This window comes from Hemitrygon akajei, chromosome 10 (genome assembly GCF_048418815.1).
Source record: "Hemitrygon akajei chromosome 10, sHemAka1.3, whole genome shotgun sequence".
Classification (NCBI taxonomy): domain Eukaryota; kingdom Metazoa; phylum Chordata; class Chondrichthyes; order Myliobatiformes; family Dasyatidae; genus Hemitrygon; species Hemitrygon akajei.
This window is the reverse complement of record NC_133133.1, coordinates 4,285,937-4,303,997: the sequence shown is the minus strand read 5'-3', so window position 1 is coordinate 4,303,997 and position 18,061 is coordinate 4,285,937. Positions and strand designations below refer to the sequence as shown.

The window sequence follows — 18,061 nt, the reverse complement described above, 5'->3', positions numbered from 1 at the left end:
GAAAGGTTCTAGCATGGATAAAGAAGTGGAAAAGGGTGGGAGTAAAGGAGCCTTTTCTGGTTGGCTGCCAGTGACTAGTGGTGTTCCACAGGGGTCTGTATTTGGATCGCTTCTTTTTACGTTATATGTCAATGACTTAGATAATGGAATTGATGGCTTTGTTGCAAAGTTTGTAGATGATACAAAGATAGCTGGAGGGGCAAGTAGTTTTGAGAAAGTAGAGAGGCTATAGAAGGACAGACAGATTAGAAGAATGGATAAATAAATAGCAGATGGAATGCAGTGTTGGGAAGTGAATGTTCATGCATTTTGGTAGAAAAAAATAAGAGGGTAGACTATTTTCTAAGTGAAGAGAAAATTCAAAAATCTGAGGTGCAAAGGGACTTGGGAGTCCTTGTGCAGGATTCCCTAAAGGTTAACTTGCAGGTTGAGCCATTGGTTAGGAAGGCAAATGTGATGTTAGCATTCATTTCAAGAGGACTAGGATATAAAAGCAAGGATGTAATGTTGAGGCTTTATAAAGCACTGGTGAGGCCTCACCTGGAGTATTGTGAGCAGTTTTGGGCCCCTTAGAAAGGATGTGCTGAAGCTGGAGAGGGTTCAAAGGAGGGTCACAAAAATTATTACAGGATTGAACGACTTGTCATATGAAGACCATTTGCTATCTCTGGGCCTATATTCACTGGAATTCAGGAGAATGAAGGGTGACATCTTTGAAGCCTATCAAATGGTGAAAGGCCTTGATTGAGTGGATGTGGAGAGGACGTTTCCTATGATGGGAGAGTCTAGGACCAAAGGGGACAACCTCAGGTGTAGCTTTAGAATGGAGATAAAGAGGAATTTCTTTAGCTAAAAAGTGGTGAATCTGTGGAATTCACTGCCACAAGTAGCTGTGGAGACCAAGTCTTCATGTATGCTTAAGGCCGAGGTTGATAGATTCTTGAAAACACAAAATGCTGGCAGAACTCAGCAGGCCAGACAGCATCTATGGGAGGTGTCATCACTACCTCCTCCCATAGATGCTGTCTGGCCTGCTGAGTTCTGCCAGCATTTTGTGTTTTTATTTATTTCCAGCATCTGCAGATTCACTCATGTTGCCTTTGATAGATTCTTGATTGGTCAGGGCATGAAGGAATACAGGGAGAAGGCTGGAGTTAGAGGCTGAGGGGAAAATGTAATGGCAAAGCAGACCCTATGGGTCAAATGGCCTTATTCTGGTCCTACTTATTATGGTCTTATGGTTACGGGGAGAAAGCAGGAGAATGACAATAGACAATAGGTGCAGAAGTAGACCATTCGGCCCTTCGAGCCTGCACTGCCATTTTGAGATCATGGCTGATCAATTACTATCAATACCCAGTTCCTGCCTTGTCCCCATATCCCTTGATTCCCCTATCTATAAGATACCTATCTAGCTCCTTCTTGAAAGCATCCAGAGAATTGGCCTCCACTACCTTCCGAGGCCGTGCATTCCAGACCCCCACAACTCTCTGGGAGAAGAAGTTTTTCCTTAACTCTGTCCTAAATGACCTACCCCTTATTCTCAAACCATGCCCTCTGGTACTGGACTCTCCCAGCATCTGGAACATATTTCCTGCCTCTATCTTGTCCAATCCCTTAATAATCTTATATGTTTCAATCAGATCCCCTCTCAATCTCCTTAATTCCAGCGTGTACAAGCCCAGTCTCTCTAACCTCTCTGCGTAAGACAGTCCAGACATCCCAGGAATTAACCTCGTGAATCTACGCTGCACTTCCTCTACAGTCAGGATGTCCTTCCTTAACCCTGGAGACCAAAACTGTACACAATACTCCAGGTGTGGTCTCACCAGGGCTCTGTACAAATGCAAGAGGATTTCCTTGCTCTTGTACTCAATTCCCTTTGTAATAAAGGCCAACATTCCATTAGCCTTCTTCACTGCCTGCTGCACTTGCTCATTCACCTTCAGTGACTGATGAACAAGGACTCCTAGATCTCTTTGTATTTCTCCCTTACCCAACTTTACACCATTCAGATAATAATCTGCCTTCCTGTTCTTACTCCCAAATTGGATAACCTCACACTTATTCACATTAAACGCCATCTGCCAAGTATCTGCCCACTCACCCAGCCTATCCAAGTCACCCTGAATTCTCCTAACATCCTCATCATATGTCACACTGCCACCCAGCTTAGTATCATCAGCAAATTTGCTGATGTTATTTTCTATGCCTTCATCCAAATCGTTAACGTAAATGGTAAACAGCTGCGGTCCCAATACCGAGCCCTGTGGCACCCCACTAGTCACCACCTGCCATTCCGAGAAACACCCATTCACCGCTACCCTTTGCTTTCTATCTGCCAACCAGTTTTCTATCCATGTCAATGCCATCCCCCCGATGCCCTGAGCTTTGATTTTACCCACCAATCTTCTATGTGGGACCTTATCATGTATGATGGTGGCACGCTCGGGTCCAGTTAAAGGTGTATTTCTTCATCTTGTACGTCTTTTTTAAAATCACAAGTCACTGCTGTAAACTAAGAACATCAGAAGTAGCCCATTAGGAAGTTACTCAATAGTGATGGAGCTGGCTTATTGCGTACTGATGTGTTGTCACCTGGATTTGTTGCGTATCATTGTGCTGAGGCTAAGGGAGCTAGGGCTTTACTCTTTGGAGAGAAGGAGGATGAGAGGAGACATGATAGAGGTGTACAAGATATTAAGAGGAATAGACAGAGTGGACAGCCAGCGCCTCTTCCCCAGGGCACCACTGCTCAGTACAAGAGGACATGGCTTTAAGGTAAGGGGAGGGAAGTTCAAGGGGGATATTAGAGGAAGTGTTTTTACTCAGACAGTGGTCGGTGTGTGGAATGCACTGCCTGAGTCAGTGGTGGAGGCCCATACACTAGTGAAGTTTAAGAGACTACTAGACAGGTATATGGAGGAATTTAAGGTGGGGGGTTATATGGGAGGCAGGGTTTGAGGGTTGGCACAACATTGTGGGCTGAAGGGCCTGTAATGTACTGTACTATTCTATGTTGTATGTTCTATGTCAGCACATCCTTTCTTAAATAAGGAGCCAAAACTGCTCGCAATACTCCAAGTGAGGCCTCACCAGTGCTTCATAATGTCTCAGCATTACATCCTAGGTTTTATATTCTAGTCCTCTTGAAATGAATGCTAACATTACATTTGCCTTCCTCACCTCTGACTTAACCTGTAAATTAACCTTTAGGGAATCCTGCGCAAGGACTTCCAAGTCCCTTTGCACCTCAGATTTTAAAATTTTCTCTCCACTTAGAAAGTAGTCTACACTTTTATTCCCTTTATCAAAGTGCATGACCATATGCTTCCTGGCTCTGCCATTTCTTCACCCCTTCTCCTAATCTGTCTAAGTCCTTCTGCAGACTTCCTGCTTGCTCAAAACTACCTGCCCGTCCACCTATCTTCATATCGTTCAGAAACTTTGCCACAAAAGCATTAATTCCATCGTCCAAATCATTAACAAAAAGGTAAAAAGAAGCAGTCTCAACACAGACTCATGTGGAACATCACCTCACCAGCAGCCAGCCAGAAAAGGCTCCCTTTGTTCCCATTCTTTGCCTCCTGACAATCAGCCAATTCTCTATCCATGCTGTGTATCTTTCCCATTATACCACGGGCTCTTATCTTTTTAAGCAGCCTCATGTGCGGCAGCTTGTCAAATTCCTTCTGAACATTCAAGTACTCCACTGTCATACTGATACATCTGACTTTAGCTTCTCCCTCTCAGATTGCAGGGTGAATTCTATCGTATTGTGATCATTGTTTCCTAAGGGTTCTAATACCTTAAGCTCCCTCGTCATATCCGATTCATTACATAACACCGGATCCAGAATTGCTGATCCCCCAGTGAGCTCAAACACAAGCTGCTCCAAAAGGCCATTTCGGATGCATTCCACAAATTTCCTCCTTGGGATCCATCATCAGTTTGATTTTCCAAATCTACCTACATATTGTGTGCAGTTCTGGTCCCCTAACTACAGGAAGGATATCAGTAAGTTTGAAGGAGTGCAGAGAAGATTTACTAGGATGATGCCAGGTCTTCAGGAGTTGAGTTATAGGGAAAGATTGAACAGGTTAGGAATTTATTCCTTGGAGCGTAGAAGAATGAGGTGGGATTTGATAGAGGTTTACAAAATTATGAGTATAGACAGAGTAAATGCGAGTAGGCTCTTTCCACTTAGATTAAGAGAGATAAAGACGAGAGGACATGGCTTTAGGGTGAAAGGGGAAAATTTTAGGGGGAACATTAGGGGGAACTTCACTCAAAGAGTGGTGGGAGTGTGGAACAAGCTGCCATCTGATGTGTTAAGTTTTAAGAATAAATTGGATAGATACATGGATGAGAGAGGCCTGGAGGGTTATGGACTGGGTGCAGGTCAATGGAACTAGCGGAATAAAGTTTTGGCACAGACTAGAAGGGATGAATGGCCTGTTTTCTGTGCTGTAGTGTTCTATGGTTCTATATTGATACACCCCATGGCTAACGAAACATTGCCTTTTTTGACATGCTTTTTTCTATCTCCCTCTGTATTTGTAGTACACATCTTGGCTGCTGTTCAGAGGCCTGTACCTAAATCCCATCAGTGTCTTTTTATCCTTGCAGTTTCTTAATAAGGGTTTCCGCAAGGATTCTACATCTCCTGATCCTATGTCACCTCTTTCTAAATATTTGATTTCACTTTTTACCGCAGCGCCACTGCTTCTCCTTTGCCCGCCTACCTATCCTTTCGACTGATTGTGTATCCTTGGATATTAAGCTTCCAACTACAATCTTTCAGCAATGACACCATGATATGCACAAACTCATACCTGCCAATCTCCGACTGCGCTACATCTGCCTTATTTTGCACACTGCGTGCATTCAACTATAACACTTTCCAGTCCTGATGAAGGGTCTCAGTATGAAACATCGACTGTTTACTCTTTTCTATAGACGCTGCCTGGCCTGCAGAGTTCCTCCTGCATTTTATGTCTGTTGCGAATCATTCTAAAGACAGGATGACACAACCATGGCTGACAAGGGAAGTTAAAGTCAACATAAAAGCAAATGAGAGGACATATATTAGAGTAGAAATTAGTGGGAAGTTAAGATATTGGGAATTTTTCAAAAAATCGATGGAAGGCAACTGTAAAATCCATGGAGGGTGTGAGGAAGATGACATGAAAGTATGCTAGCCAATAATATCAAAATGTTAACAAAAGGTTTTTCAGATATATAGAGTAAAAGAGAGGTGAGAGTAGATATTGGATTGCTGGAAAATGATGCTGAAGGGATAATAACGGGATACAAGGAAATGGCGGATGAACTGATTTAAGTATTTTTCATCAGTTTTCACTGAGGAAGACACTAGTAGTACGCCAGAAGTTTGAGAGTGTCGAGGGGCAGAAGTAAGTGCAGTTACTATTACTAGGGAGATGGTGCTTGGGAAACTGAAAGGGCTGAAATCACCTGGACCCAATGGACTACACCCCCAAGGTTATAAAAGAGGTAGCTAAAGAGATTGTGAAGGTGTTTGTCATGTTCTTTCAAGAATCAATAGATTCTGGCATGGTTATCAGAGGAATGGAAAATTGCAAATGTCACTCCACTCCTCAAAAAGGGAGGGAGGCAGAAGAAAAGAAATTATAGGCCAGTTAGCCTGATTTCAGTGGTTGGGAACATGTTGGAGTTGATTGTTGAAGATGAGTTTTAAGAGTACTTGAATGCACATGTCAAAATAGGCCAAATTCAGTATGGTTTCCTTCAGGGAAAATTTTGCCTGACAAATATGTTGGAATTTTTTGAAGAAGTAACAAGCAGGATAGACAAAAGAGTATCATTGAATGTTGTGTAGTTGGATGTTCAGGAGTCCTTTGACAAGGCGTTGCACATGAGGCTGCTAAAGAAGATAAGATCATAATAAGACCATAAGATATTGGAGCAAAGATATTGTGTCCTCTGGTCTTAGACTCTCCCACCATAGGAAACATCCTCTCCTCATCCACTCTATCTGTGTCCTCTGGTCCTAGACTCCCCACTATAGGAAACATCCTCTCCACATCCACTCTACCTGTGCCTTTTGGTCCTAGACTCCCCCACTATAGGAAACATCCTCTCCACATCCACTCTACCTGTGTCCTCTGGTCCTAGACTCCCCACTATAGGAAACATCCTCTCCACATCCACTCTATCTGTGTCCTCTGGTCCTAGACTCCCCCACCATAGGAAACATCCTCTCCACATCCACTCTATCAAGCCCTTTCGCCATTCGATAGGTTTCAGTAAGGTCAAGCAGCATCATAGACACACAGAAAACCTACAGCACAACACAGCCCCTTCAGCCCACAAAGTCCCCTTCATTCTTCTGAATTCTAGTAAATACAGGCCCAAAGCCATCAAACACTCTTTATATGATGAGCCGTTCATTCCTGGAAAAATGTTCGTGAAGCTCCTTTGAACTGTTTCCAGTTTCAGCACATTCTTTCTAAGAGTCCAGGTTATTAAAGGAAAAATACTAGTATAGACAGAGGCTTGGCTGATTGGCAGGAAGCAAAGTGTGGGAATGAAGGAAGCCTTTTCTGGTTGGCTGCCAGAGATTCGTGGTGTGCCACAGGGTTCTGTGTTGGGACCGCTTCTTTTTGCATGATATGTCAATGACTTGGATGATAGACAATAGACAGTAGGTGCAGGAGTAGGCCATTTGGCCCTTCTAGCCAGCCCTGCCGTTCACTGTGATCATGGCTAATCATACACAATCAGTACCCCGTTTCTGCCCTCTCCCCATATCCCTTGACCCCTCTATCTATAAGAGCTCTATCTAACTCTCTCTTGAATGCATCCAGAGACTTGGCCTCCACTGCCTTCAGGGGCAGAGCATTCCACATATCCACCACTCTCTGGGTGAAAAAGTTTTTCCGCATCTCTGTTCTAAATGGCCTACCCCTTATTCTTAAACTGTGGCCTCTAGTTCTGGACTCACCCATCAGCGGATGTTGGAATTGATGGTTTTGTGGCCAGGTTTGTGGATGATATGAAGATAGGTGGAGGGACAGGTAGTTTTGAAGAGGCAGAGAGGCTACAGAAGGACTAGAAGAATGGGCAAAGAAATGGCAGGTGACATATAGTGTCAGGAAGTGCAGGGTCAAGTACCTTGGTAGGAATAAATTCATTGACTATTTTGTAAATGGAGAGAAAATTCAAAAATTCAAGTTGCAAAGTGATTTGCAGGATTCCCTGAAGGGTAATTTGCAGGTTAAATCACTGGTAAGGAAGACAAATGTGATTTGCAGTCATTTCAAGAGGACTAGAATATCAAAGCCAGGGTTACCATATGAGGAATGTCTGGCAGCTCTTGGGCTGTATTCCCTGGAGTTCAGGAGAATGAGGGGGGATCTCATAGAAACATTCCAAGAGTTAAAAGGCCTAAACAGATATGACAAAATTATTTCCCTTGGTAGGGGACGAGGGCACGACTTCAGGATTTACAGACATCCATTTAGAACAGAGATGTGGAGAAATTACTTTAGACAGAGGGTGGTAAATCTGTGGAATTTGTTGCCAGAAGCAGCTGTGGAGGTCAAGTCATTGAGTGTATTTAAGGCAGAGATAGATAGGTTTTTGATTAGCCAGGGCATCAAAGGGTATGGGGAGAAGGCAGAGGAGTGGGGATGACTGGAAGAATTGAATCAGCCCATGATTGAATGGCAGAGCAGATTCAATGGGCTGAATGGCCTACTTCTGCTCCTGTATCTTATGGTCTTATCAAAGCGAGGATGTAATGTTGAGACTTTATAAAGCACTGGTGGGGTCTCTCAGAGTATCGTGAATAGTTTTGGACCCCTTATCTCAGGATGTGTTGGGATCTGCAGTCTACACTCTACAATTCTACATTCTCCACAGACGCTGCCTGACCTGCTGAGTTCCTCTAGCATTTTGTGTGCGTTACTCTGGATTTCCAGCATCTGCAGAATCTCTTTTGTTTGGGCTGAACACAGTAACAGCGATGTCACTGATACTGTCTGTGAAATATGAACTTACTCCAAATAGCTCGAGTTTAAAGTGCCACCGATTATTTACCTCAATCAACATCCATAATTAATCAGGGGAGACATTCTTTCTCTTTTCATATCCCAGAATGGGTTTGATTTCTGGTTTATTGTTTCAGTCTGATTTATGTGGGTATATAAGTTCTTTCTTATTTCATTGAATGATCACTAGGGTTGAAAGGGTTAACCTCTGAGGTGTGTTTGATGACTCTGGGCCTGTGCTCACTGGTTCAGCACAGTGAGGGGGAGAACTCATTGAAACCTATTGAATATTGAAAGATCTAGATGGAATGGCTATGGAGAGGACGTTTCCTGTAGTGGGGGAGTCTAGGACCTGACAGCACAGCCTCAGAATAGAGGAATTCCATTTAGAACAGAGATGAGGAGCAATTTCTTTAGTCAGAGGGTGGTGAATATATGGAATTAATTACCACAGACAGCTGTGGAGGTCAAGTTATTGAGTATATTTAAAGCGAAGATTGATAAGTCCCTGGTTAATCAGGACATCAAAGTTTACGGGCAGAACGAGGTTGTGAGGGAAAGTTAATCAACCACATGAGTGGCAGAGCAGCCTTGATGGGCCAAATGGCCTAATTCTGTTCCTGTGTTCTATGGTATTTCAAATAAAAAGTTAGTTGCAATTTTTGTTGCGAAATGTTTCTGCTCCATCACTTCACAGCCCAGAAGTGATTGCTGGGTCTATTAACTAGCTATGGCAGAAGGATTTAGACAGATTAAGTGAATGGATAAATGAGTGGCAGATGAAATACAGTTTTAGGGATTTCATGGTCATACACTTTAGTAGAAGGAATAAAGGTGTAGACTATTTTCTAAACAGAGAGCAAACTCCCTAAAGGTTAACTTCCAGGTTGAGTTGGTGGTGAGGAAGGGAAATGCAATGTTAGCATTCACTTTGAGAGGACTGGATTATAAGACCAAGGGTGTAACGCTGAGGCTTTATAAGGCATTGGTTAGACAGCGTTTGCAGAATTGTGAGCAGTTTGGGCTCTACATCTAAGAAAGGATGTGCTGGCATTGAAGAAGTTCCAGAGGAGGTTTATGAGAATGATTCTGGGAATGAAATGGTTAGCATCTGAGGAGAATTTGATGGCTTTGGGCCTGCACTTGCTGGAGATTAAAAGAATGAGGGGGAATCCTTTGGTGAGGGCAGGTCATGGCTCAAATGCCCGATTGAATTCTTCAAGCAAATGACCAAGCACATTGAGCAGTGGATGGGGAATACTGGATTTTTGTAAAGGTGCGTGATAATTTCCCCAATGCAGGCTCATTCAGACAGTCAGGAGGCATGGGATACAGGAACACTTGACTATGCAGGTTCAGAATTGGCTTGTCCATAGAAGGCAGAAGGTGGTAGTAGATGGTTCGTATTCTGCCTGGAGTCAGGACCAGTGGGGTTCTGCAGGGGTCTGTTCTAGGACCCCTCCCCTTTGTGATTTTTTAAATAATTAATTTGGATGAAGAAATGGAAGGGTGGGTTAGTAAGTTTCAGATGACATGAAGGTTGGTGGTATTGTGTATAGTGTGGAAGGTTGTCTTGGATTACAAAAGGTCATTGTCTGGGCTGAGAAGTGGCAGATAGTGTTCAATTTGGATTGTTTTCCTGGGAATGGAAGGAGGCTGAGGGGAGACTTGATAAGGGCATGTAAAGTTATGAAAAGCATAGATAGAACAGACAGAATCTTTCTCACTGGGTAGAAATGTTCAATACTGGAGGGCTTAGCTTGAAGATGAGTTCAAAGGCCCTGAGTTTCATTTTCTTGTGGGCATACACAGTAAATCCAAAGAAACACAATAGAATCAATGAAAGACCACACTCCACAAGACGGACAAACAACTAATGTGTAATAGATGACAAACTGTGCAAATAGAAAAGAGAAAATAATAAATAAATAAGCAATAAATATCAAGAACATGAGAAGGAGAGTCCTTGAAAGTGAGTCCATGGGTTGTATGAACATTTCAGTGAAGGGGTGAGTGAAGTTATCCCCTCTGGTTTAAGAGCCTGATGGTTGAGGGGTATTGTTCCTGAACCTGGTGGTGTGGGGGGTCCTAAGGCTCCTGTACTTTCTTCTGTGGCCTGTTTGGACTACCTATGGTTCCAAGAGAGGAGATGCCTTGGGTGATTCTTTTTTTTACAGAAATGGTAGGTGCCTAGAATGTGCTGACTGGGATTGCGGTGGAAGCAGATCTAATAGAGATGTTTAAGAGTTTTTTAGATAAAAACATGGATGTGTGGAGAATGGAGGCATGTGGACATTGTGCGGGCAGAAGGAGTTAGTGTAATTTGGCACCACGGTCAGCATGGACAACGCAGGCCAAAGCTCCTGTTCTATGTGTAAATGTGGGAATGGAGTTTGGAAATAATGTGGTAACACTGATGGTCTGGGGGATATATGGTGTTATTTCACTGTACTGGTTACCCCATTCACCAAGCATGTGTACGGTATTGAAAAGGACATAAACTTGGCCATGGACGGTCCCAGGTCCAGCTGCTAGTAACGCCATCCTGTAAAAACCCAGAGCTACAGAAACACCAATAAAAACCCTGAAAAGAGGACTCTGGTGAGCTGATGTTGGTGACTTATGCCAGGGTAGGGGTGATAGGTTTAAGAAGAAGAAGACAGGGACACAAACAGGGATTTATTCAGACAGTTTTGTTACTTCCACAACCTCATTGTCATAGAAGCCTTTCCCAAAAGCTCCTTTCTAGAAAGTGCTACAGAGCTATTAAAACAAAACTTCATGCCATCTTAAAGGTTTCTTCCCCAAGGCCAGGAGTTCCCAACCTTTTTTATGCCATGGACCCTACCATTAACTGTGGGGTCCATGGACACCAGGTTGGGAACCCCTGCCCAGGGGGTTAATCCGACCAACCATTCTAATTAGCCTCAGTTACCTCCTCTATCTGCCATCCCAGTCACTGCACTGTAATGACTTTAAAGCACTGTTTATCATTTTGTTTACAATGTAAATACATGCTGGTATTCACATTTTATTCCATAGCCATACTTCTAACTTTATTTTTATATAACTTTTTATTCTTTGTAGTTGTTTAGTTGCATGTCGTGCAGAAAAACCACAGCAGATTCCTAATGCATGTAATGTTTACGGCGAATAAAGCTGATCCTTGATATTTTAGCATTGGCACGGGCTCTTTGTCCTAACTCATCAATGTAGTCTACAGTGCCTACTTCAGCGAGTCCACTTTGTAGAGTGGCAAGGTTGTTAGTGTAACACTATTACAGTGTCAGTGATCAGGGTTCAATTCCCACTACTGTCTGGAGGGAGTTTGAATGGTACATACTCCCCATCACTCTATAGGTTTCCTCCAGTGCTGTGGTTTCCCCCTACACTCCAAAGACATATGGGTAGTTGGTTAATTGATTACATGAGTGTAATTGGGCAACGTGGGCTCATTGGGCTAGAGTCCAAGGATGTACAGGTTAGTAGGTTAACTAATTACATGAGTGTAATTGGTACTGGGCGCTCGTTGGGCTGGAAGGGCCTGTTACTATGCTCAAAATAAAAAGTAACTTCAGTTGTAGATGGGAGAATAGATGGTGGAATATGGGAAAGGAGGAGACAGACAGGCGATGAGAAGGTGAGTGGGGGGACTTCACAGGAACTTTTCAAATGCCTATGTTTATTTTGAAGGAACGGATTCCAGTTCCAGTTTGAGGTTCCCATTTGACTTATCGTTGTATGGGAAGAGGAGTTCTAGAAAACCACAGAGCACTAGGAAGGTAAAGATGAAAGTTTATCTTTATTTGTCACATGTATATCAAAACATTGAAACGTGCAGTGAAATGTGTTGTTTGTGTCAAATTTAGGTGCCGCTGTCGTGTAGCAGTTAGTGTGACTCGGCATTGGAGTTCAATAAGAAGTTTGTATGTCCCCAGCCCCCCACTCCCCCGTGTGTGCGTGAGTTTCCTCTGGATGTTGCGGTTTTTTCCCACAGTCCAAAGACATACTAGTTTATAGGTTAATTGGTCATTGTAAATTGTCCTATGATTAGGGTATGGTTAAATCAGTGAGTTGCTGCCACTGTTGGTCTGCGGCCTTGCACTAACCAGAATGCTCCCATGCTCATAGCCTTTGTTCTGTGAAGCTGGGACCAAGACAGATGAGGCAAAGTTTATGAAATGTGAAAGATTTTCTTTATTTCATTATGTCCCTCAATTAATAAATAAAATTAGAAGTTTGTGATTTTTCAATTTCATTTTAAATATTCACAGTATGCGTATTACAAAACAAAATTTAAAATGCCGCTCAGTTTTCAATTCCCTGCTCAGAGCAATGATTGGTACTCACAGCTGTAAAAACCATTAGAGGGAACATTGGTTGCTGGGCTCATTGGGTCAGAAGGGTCAGTTCAATCTGTATCTCTCAATAAATAAAATGAATCAAATCAGTGTTGGGGCAGCCTACAAGTGTCGCTATGCTTCCAGCACCAATTAGCATGTCCAAAACTTACTAACCCCAACTGTACATCTTTGGACTATAGCAACAACAATGGTTGTAACTATCCTAATACCAAATTATGAGTATAGAATCGAATAGTTGAAGGGAAGTAGGTGTCATTGAACCTGGTGGTGTGGGACTTCCCAAGTTTTTGTACCTCCTGCCTGTAAGAAGGTGACATGGCTCGGATAGTGGGGATCTTTGATGATGGATGTTGCCTTGTTGAGGAATGGCCTCCTGTAGACGCTACTGCATTCCACTAGAGAATGCAGAGGGGTAGAGAAGGCAATCACAGACATCCAGATGAAAACCATCACAAATCATTAAGACCTTTTATTCCAAAAGTTAAAAAGAGCAGAATTAGGACATTTAGCCCATCGAGTTTGCTCTGCCATTCCATAATGGCTGATTTATTATCTCTCTCAACCCATTCTCCTGCCTTCTCCCCATAACCTTTGACATCCTTACTAATCAAGAACCTATCGAGCTCCACTTTAAATATACTCAGTGACTTGGCCTCCATTGCCACCTGTGGCAATGAATTCCACAGATTTACCACCCTCTGGCTAAAGAAATTGCTCCTCATCTCTGTTCAAAAGGGACGTGTTGGTATTCTGAGGCTGTGCCCTCTGATCCTAGACTTGCCCTCTAAACATCCACTTTGTCTAGGCCTTTCAATATTCGATAGGTTTCAATGAGAACGCACCCCCCCCCCCTTATCTCTAAACTCTGGTGAGCAAAGGCCCAGAGCCAGCAATCACCCCTCATACCCCTGCATTCCTCGAATCATTCTGGTGAGCCTCCTCTGGATCCTCTCCAATGCCAATTCCCAGCTGAAGATTTTATCTCATTGGGGGAGACAGTCTCTTTTTACCATCACTCAACACTTTAGTGCAAGAACTTTAACACATAACTTATTTTTACAAACACCGCTGAACAAATATGAACTGGCTTCACGAAAATCGTAGAAAGTAGAAGCTACAACTAAATTATTTATCCTCTAATAATGGATGGCTGAGCCTGGTTGCTCGTGTGTGCCCAAGTCACTGCTCGCGGAGATGGTATTATGTACATGTGTAACTCACACCAGACTCCAGTGCAATCCACGCGTCACAGGTCAGTGTGTCTTGTTTATCGCAGTGGTCTCACTGACTGGAACCCAACACAAGGCAAAGTAGATCAATGGCCTGATGCTCATTTCCTCGTATTTGACAATAGACAATAGGTGCAGAAGTAGACCATTCAGCCCTTCGAGTCTGCACCACCATTCTGAGATCATGGCTGATCCTCTACTATCAATACCCGGTTCCTGCCTTGTCCCCATATCCCTTGATTCTCCTATCCATAAGATACCTATCTAGCTCCTTCTTGAAAGCATCCAGAGAACTGGCCTCCACTGCCTTCCGAGGCAGTGCATTCCAGACCCCCACAACTCTCTGGGAGAAGAAGTTTTTCCTTAACTCTGTCCTAAATGACCTACCCCTTATTCTCAAACCATGCCCTCTGGTACTGGACTCTCCCAGCATCTGAAACATATTTCCTGCCTCTATCTTGTCCAATCCCTTAATAATCTTATATGTTGCAATCAGATCCCCTCTCAATCTCCTTAATTCCAGTGTGTACAAGTCCAGTCTCTCTAACCTCTCTGCGTAAGACAGTCCGGACATCCCAGGAATTAACCTTGTGAATCTACGCTGCACTTCCTCTACAGCCAGGATGTCCTTCCTTAACCCTGGAGACCAAAACTGTACACAATGCTCCAGGTGTGTTCTCACCAGGGCCCTGTACAAATACAAAGGGATTTCCTTGCTCTTGTACTCAATTCCCTTTGTAATAAAGGCCAACATTCCATTAGCCTTCTTCACTGCCTGCTGCACTTGCTCATTCACCTTCAGTGACTGATGAACAAGGACTCCTAGATCTCTTTGTATTTCTCCCTTACCTAACTCTACACCGTTCAGATAATAATCTGCCTTCCTGTTCTTACTCCCAAAGTGGATAACCTCACACTTATTCACATTATTTAAAATTATGAGGGGGATAGATAGAGTTGATGTGGATAGGCTTTTTCCATTGAGAGTAGGGGAGATTCAAACAAGAGAACATGAGTTGAGACTTAGGGGGCAAAAGTTTAAGGGTAACATGAGGGGGAATTTCTTTACTCAGAGAGTGGTAGCTGTGTGGAACGAGCTTCCAGTAGAAGTGGTAGAGGCAGGTTCGGTATTGTCATTTAAAGTAAAATTGGATAGGTATGTGGACAGGAAAGGAATGGAGGGTTATGGGCTGAGTGCAGGTCAGTGGGACTAGGTGAGAGTAAGCGTTCAGCACGGACTAGAAGGGCTGAGATGGCCTGTTTCCGTGCTGTAATTGTTATATGGTTATATTAAACATCATCTGCCAAGTATCTGCCCACTCACCCAGCCTATCCAAGTCACCCTGAATTCTCCTAACATCCTCATCACATGTCACACTGCCACTCAGCTTAGTATCATCAGCAAACTTGCTGATGTTATTCTCAATGCCTTCATCTAAATCGTTGATGTAAATCGTAAACAGCTGTGGTCCCAATACCGAGCCCTGTGGCACCCCACTAGTCACCACCTGCCATTCCGAGAAACACCCATTCACCACTACCCTTTGCTTTCTATCTGCCAACCAGTTCTCTATCCATGTCAATATCTTCCCCCCGATGCCATGAACTCTGATTTTACCCACCAATCTCCTATGTGGGACCTTATCAAATGCCTTCTGAAAATCGAGGTACACTACATCCACTGGATCTCCCTTGTCTAACTTCCTGGTTACATCCTCGAAAAACTCCAATAGATTAGTCAAGCATGATTTGTCTTTGGTAAATCCATGCTGGCTCAGCCCAATCCTATCACTGCTATCTAGATATGCCATTATTTCATCTTTAATAATGGACTCTAGCATCTTCCCCACCACTGATGTTAGGCTGACAGGACGATAGTTCTCTGTTTTCTCCCTCCCTCCTTTCCTAAAAAGTGGGATAACATTAGCCATTCTCCAATCCTCAGGATCTGATCCTGAATCTAAGGAACATTGGAAAATGATTACCAATGCATCCGCAATTTCCAGAGCCACCTCCTTTAGTACCCTAGGATGCAGACCATCTGGACCTGGGGATTTGTCAGCCTTCAGTCCCATCAGTCTACTCATCACCGTTTCCTTCCTAATGTCAATCTGTTTCATTTCCTCTGTTACCCTATGTCCTTGGCCCATCCATACATCTGGGAGATTGCTTGTGTCTTCCCTAGTGAAGACAGATCTAAAGTACTCATTAAATTCTTCTGCCATTTCTGTTTCCCATAACAATTTCACCCAATTCATTCTTCAAGGGCCCAGCATTGTTCTTAACTATCTTCTTTCTCTTCACATACCTAAAAAGGCTTTTGCTATCCTCCTTTATATTCCTGACTAGCTTGCATTCGTACCTCATTTTTTCTCCCCTTATTGCCTTTTTAGTTAAGTTCTGTTGTTCCTTAAAAATTTCCCAATCATCTGTCTTCCCACTCACCTTAGCTCTGTCATACTTTTTTTTAAATGCTATGCAATCTCTGACTTCCTTTGTCAACCACTGTGGCCCCTTTCCCCCCTTTGAATCCTTCCTTCTCTGGGGGATGAACTGATTTTGCACCTTGTGCATTATTCCCAAGAATACCTGCCATTGCTGTTCCACTGTCTTTTCTGCTAGGATATCCGTCCAGTTAACTTTGGCCAGCTCCTCCCTCATGGCTCCATAGTCTCCTTTGTTCAACTGCAACACTGACACCTCTGATCTGCCCTTATCCTTCTCAAATTGCAGATAAAAACTTATCATATTATGGTCACTACCTCCTAATGGCTCCTTTACTTCAAGATCGCTTATCAAATCCTGTTCATTTGGCTTCTGTAGTGGATCACCTGGCATTGAATCACAGAGTTGTTATGCCACATAAGACCACTTACGCCATCGAGTCTACTAGTTCATTGTGATTGGTGCTGCCTGGCCTGCTGAGTCCCTCCAGCATTTTGTGTGTGTTACTTGGATTTCCAGCATCAGCAGATTTTCTCTTGTTTGTGATTGGTAACTGGTTTATTTTTTTCACTCGTACTGAGGTTCAGTGAAAAGTTTTCGTTCTGCTCACCATCCAGTCGATTGTTCTACACGTACACTCAGTGGCCACTTCATTAGGTACACCTCTACATCAGCTGTGCAATGCAAATACCTAATCAGCCAATCATGTGGCAGCAACTCAATGCAGACATGGTCAAGAGGTTCAGTTTTGTTGCTCAGACCAAACATCAGAATGGGGAAGATATGTGATCTAAGTGATTTGACCCTGAAGTGATTATTGGTGCCAGATGGGGTGGTTTGAGTATCCCTGAAACTGCTGATTTCCTGGGATTTTCACACACAATAGTCTCTAGAATTTACAGAGAATGGTGAGAGAAACATCCAATGAGCAGCAGTCCTGTGGATGAAAATGCCTTGTTAATGAGAGAGGTCAGAGGAGAATGGCCAGACTGGTTCTGTCTGACAGAAAGGCAACAGTAGCTCAAATAACCACACATTACAACAGTGGTGTGCAGAAGAGCATCTCTGAAAACACAGTATGTTGAACTTTGAAGTAGATGGGCTACAGCAGCAAAAGACCATGAACATATAGTCTGTGGCCACTTTATATTAGTTACCGGGGGTACCTAATAAAGTGGCCACTGTGTATATTGAGCTACCTAAGAGGAAAAAGAGAATTTGAATGCAGAATATAATGTTACAGTTATAGAGAAAGTGCAGTGCAGGGTCACAAATAAGTTTCCAGGGTTTGATGAGCTAGTCTGAGAGATCCTTTTTGTACAAGAAGTCCTTTCAAGAGTTTCATAACGGTGGTACAATGAGCCTAGTGGTACATGCTTTCAAGCTTTTGTACCTTCTTCCGGATAGGAGGGGGTAGATTGGAATACTCCAAGTAGTTTTCTGGCAGTGGGATGCTTGGTAAGTGGGAGGCCTTCAAAAGAGAAATATTGAGAGTACAGAACGTGTATGTTCCTGATAGAATAAAAGGCAAGGCTAGGAGGTTTATAGAACTTGGATTTGAGGGATATTGAAGGTCTGGTTAAGAAGAAGAAGGGAGGCCCATATCGGTTATAGGCAGTTGAGGCACTTGATGAGGATAGGAAATTCTTGAGGATCTTTGGAATTGGTATGGGAGGCATGAGTGTAAAATCTGGAGATAATTCCATGAAAGCCTCTGGGAGAGGCAGCAAAGAGCTAATAAATTATAAAATGCAATCCCTGACCTCCGAAAATTTTTACATATGAAGAAGTAATTACTGTGGTCAGGTCTTTTTGAATATGATTTGGTGAGTGTGTTTAATAAAGTTGAAAATATATGTATGCTGTGTAGCTTTTTTGGAGAGGGAGTTTTTCTCAAAGATATCTCATTGAGTTTGCATTGACAGGAATTTGATATTAGAGGAATGAACCACTGGAATAGTTCTATTGCATTGGCTTAAGAGGGATAATA

The 18,061-nt window shown here is 43.1% G+C and overlaps 1 protein-coding gene across 1 annotated transcript in view; it reads left to right on the top strand.

Annotated features, from left to right (window-relative positions):
- Positions 1 to 18,061, top strand: part of mcf2a (MCF.2 cell line derived transforming sequence a) — a 176,088-nt gene that overhangs the window by 105,438 nt on the left and 52,589 nt on the right. The window contains exon 14 of the mRNA XM_073057769.1: positions 11,727 to 11,815. Coding sequence (XP_072913870.1) covers positions 11,727 to 11,815 — 89 coding nt within the window. The remainder of the gene's footprint in view (positions 1 to 11,726; positions 11,816 to 18,061) is intronic.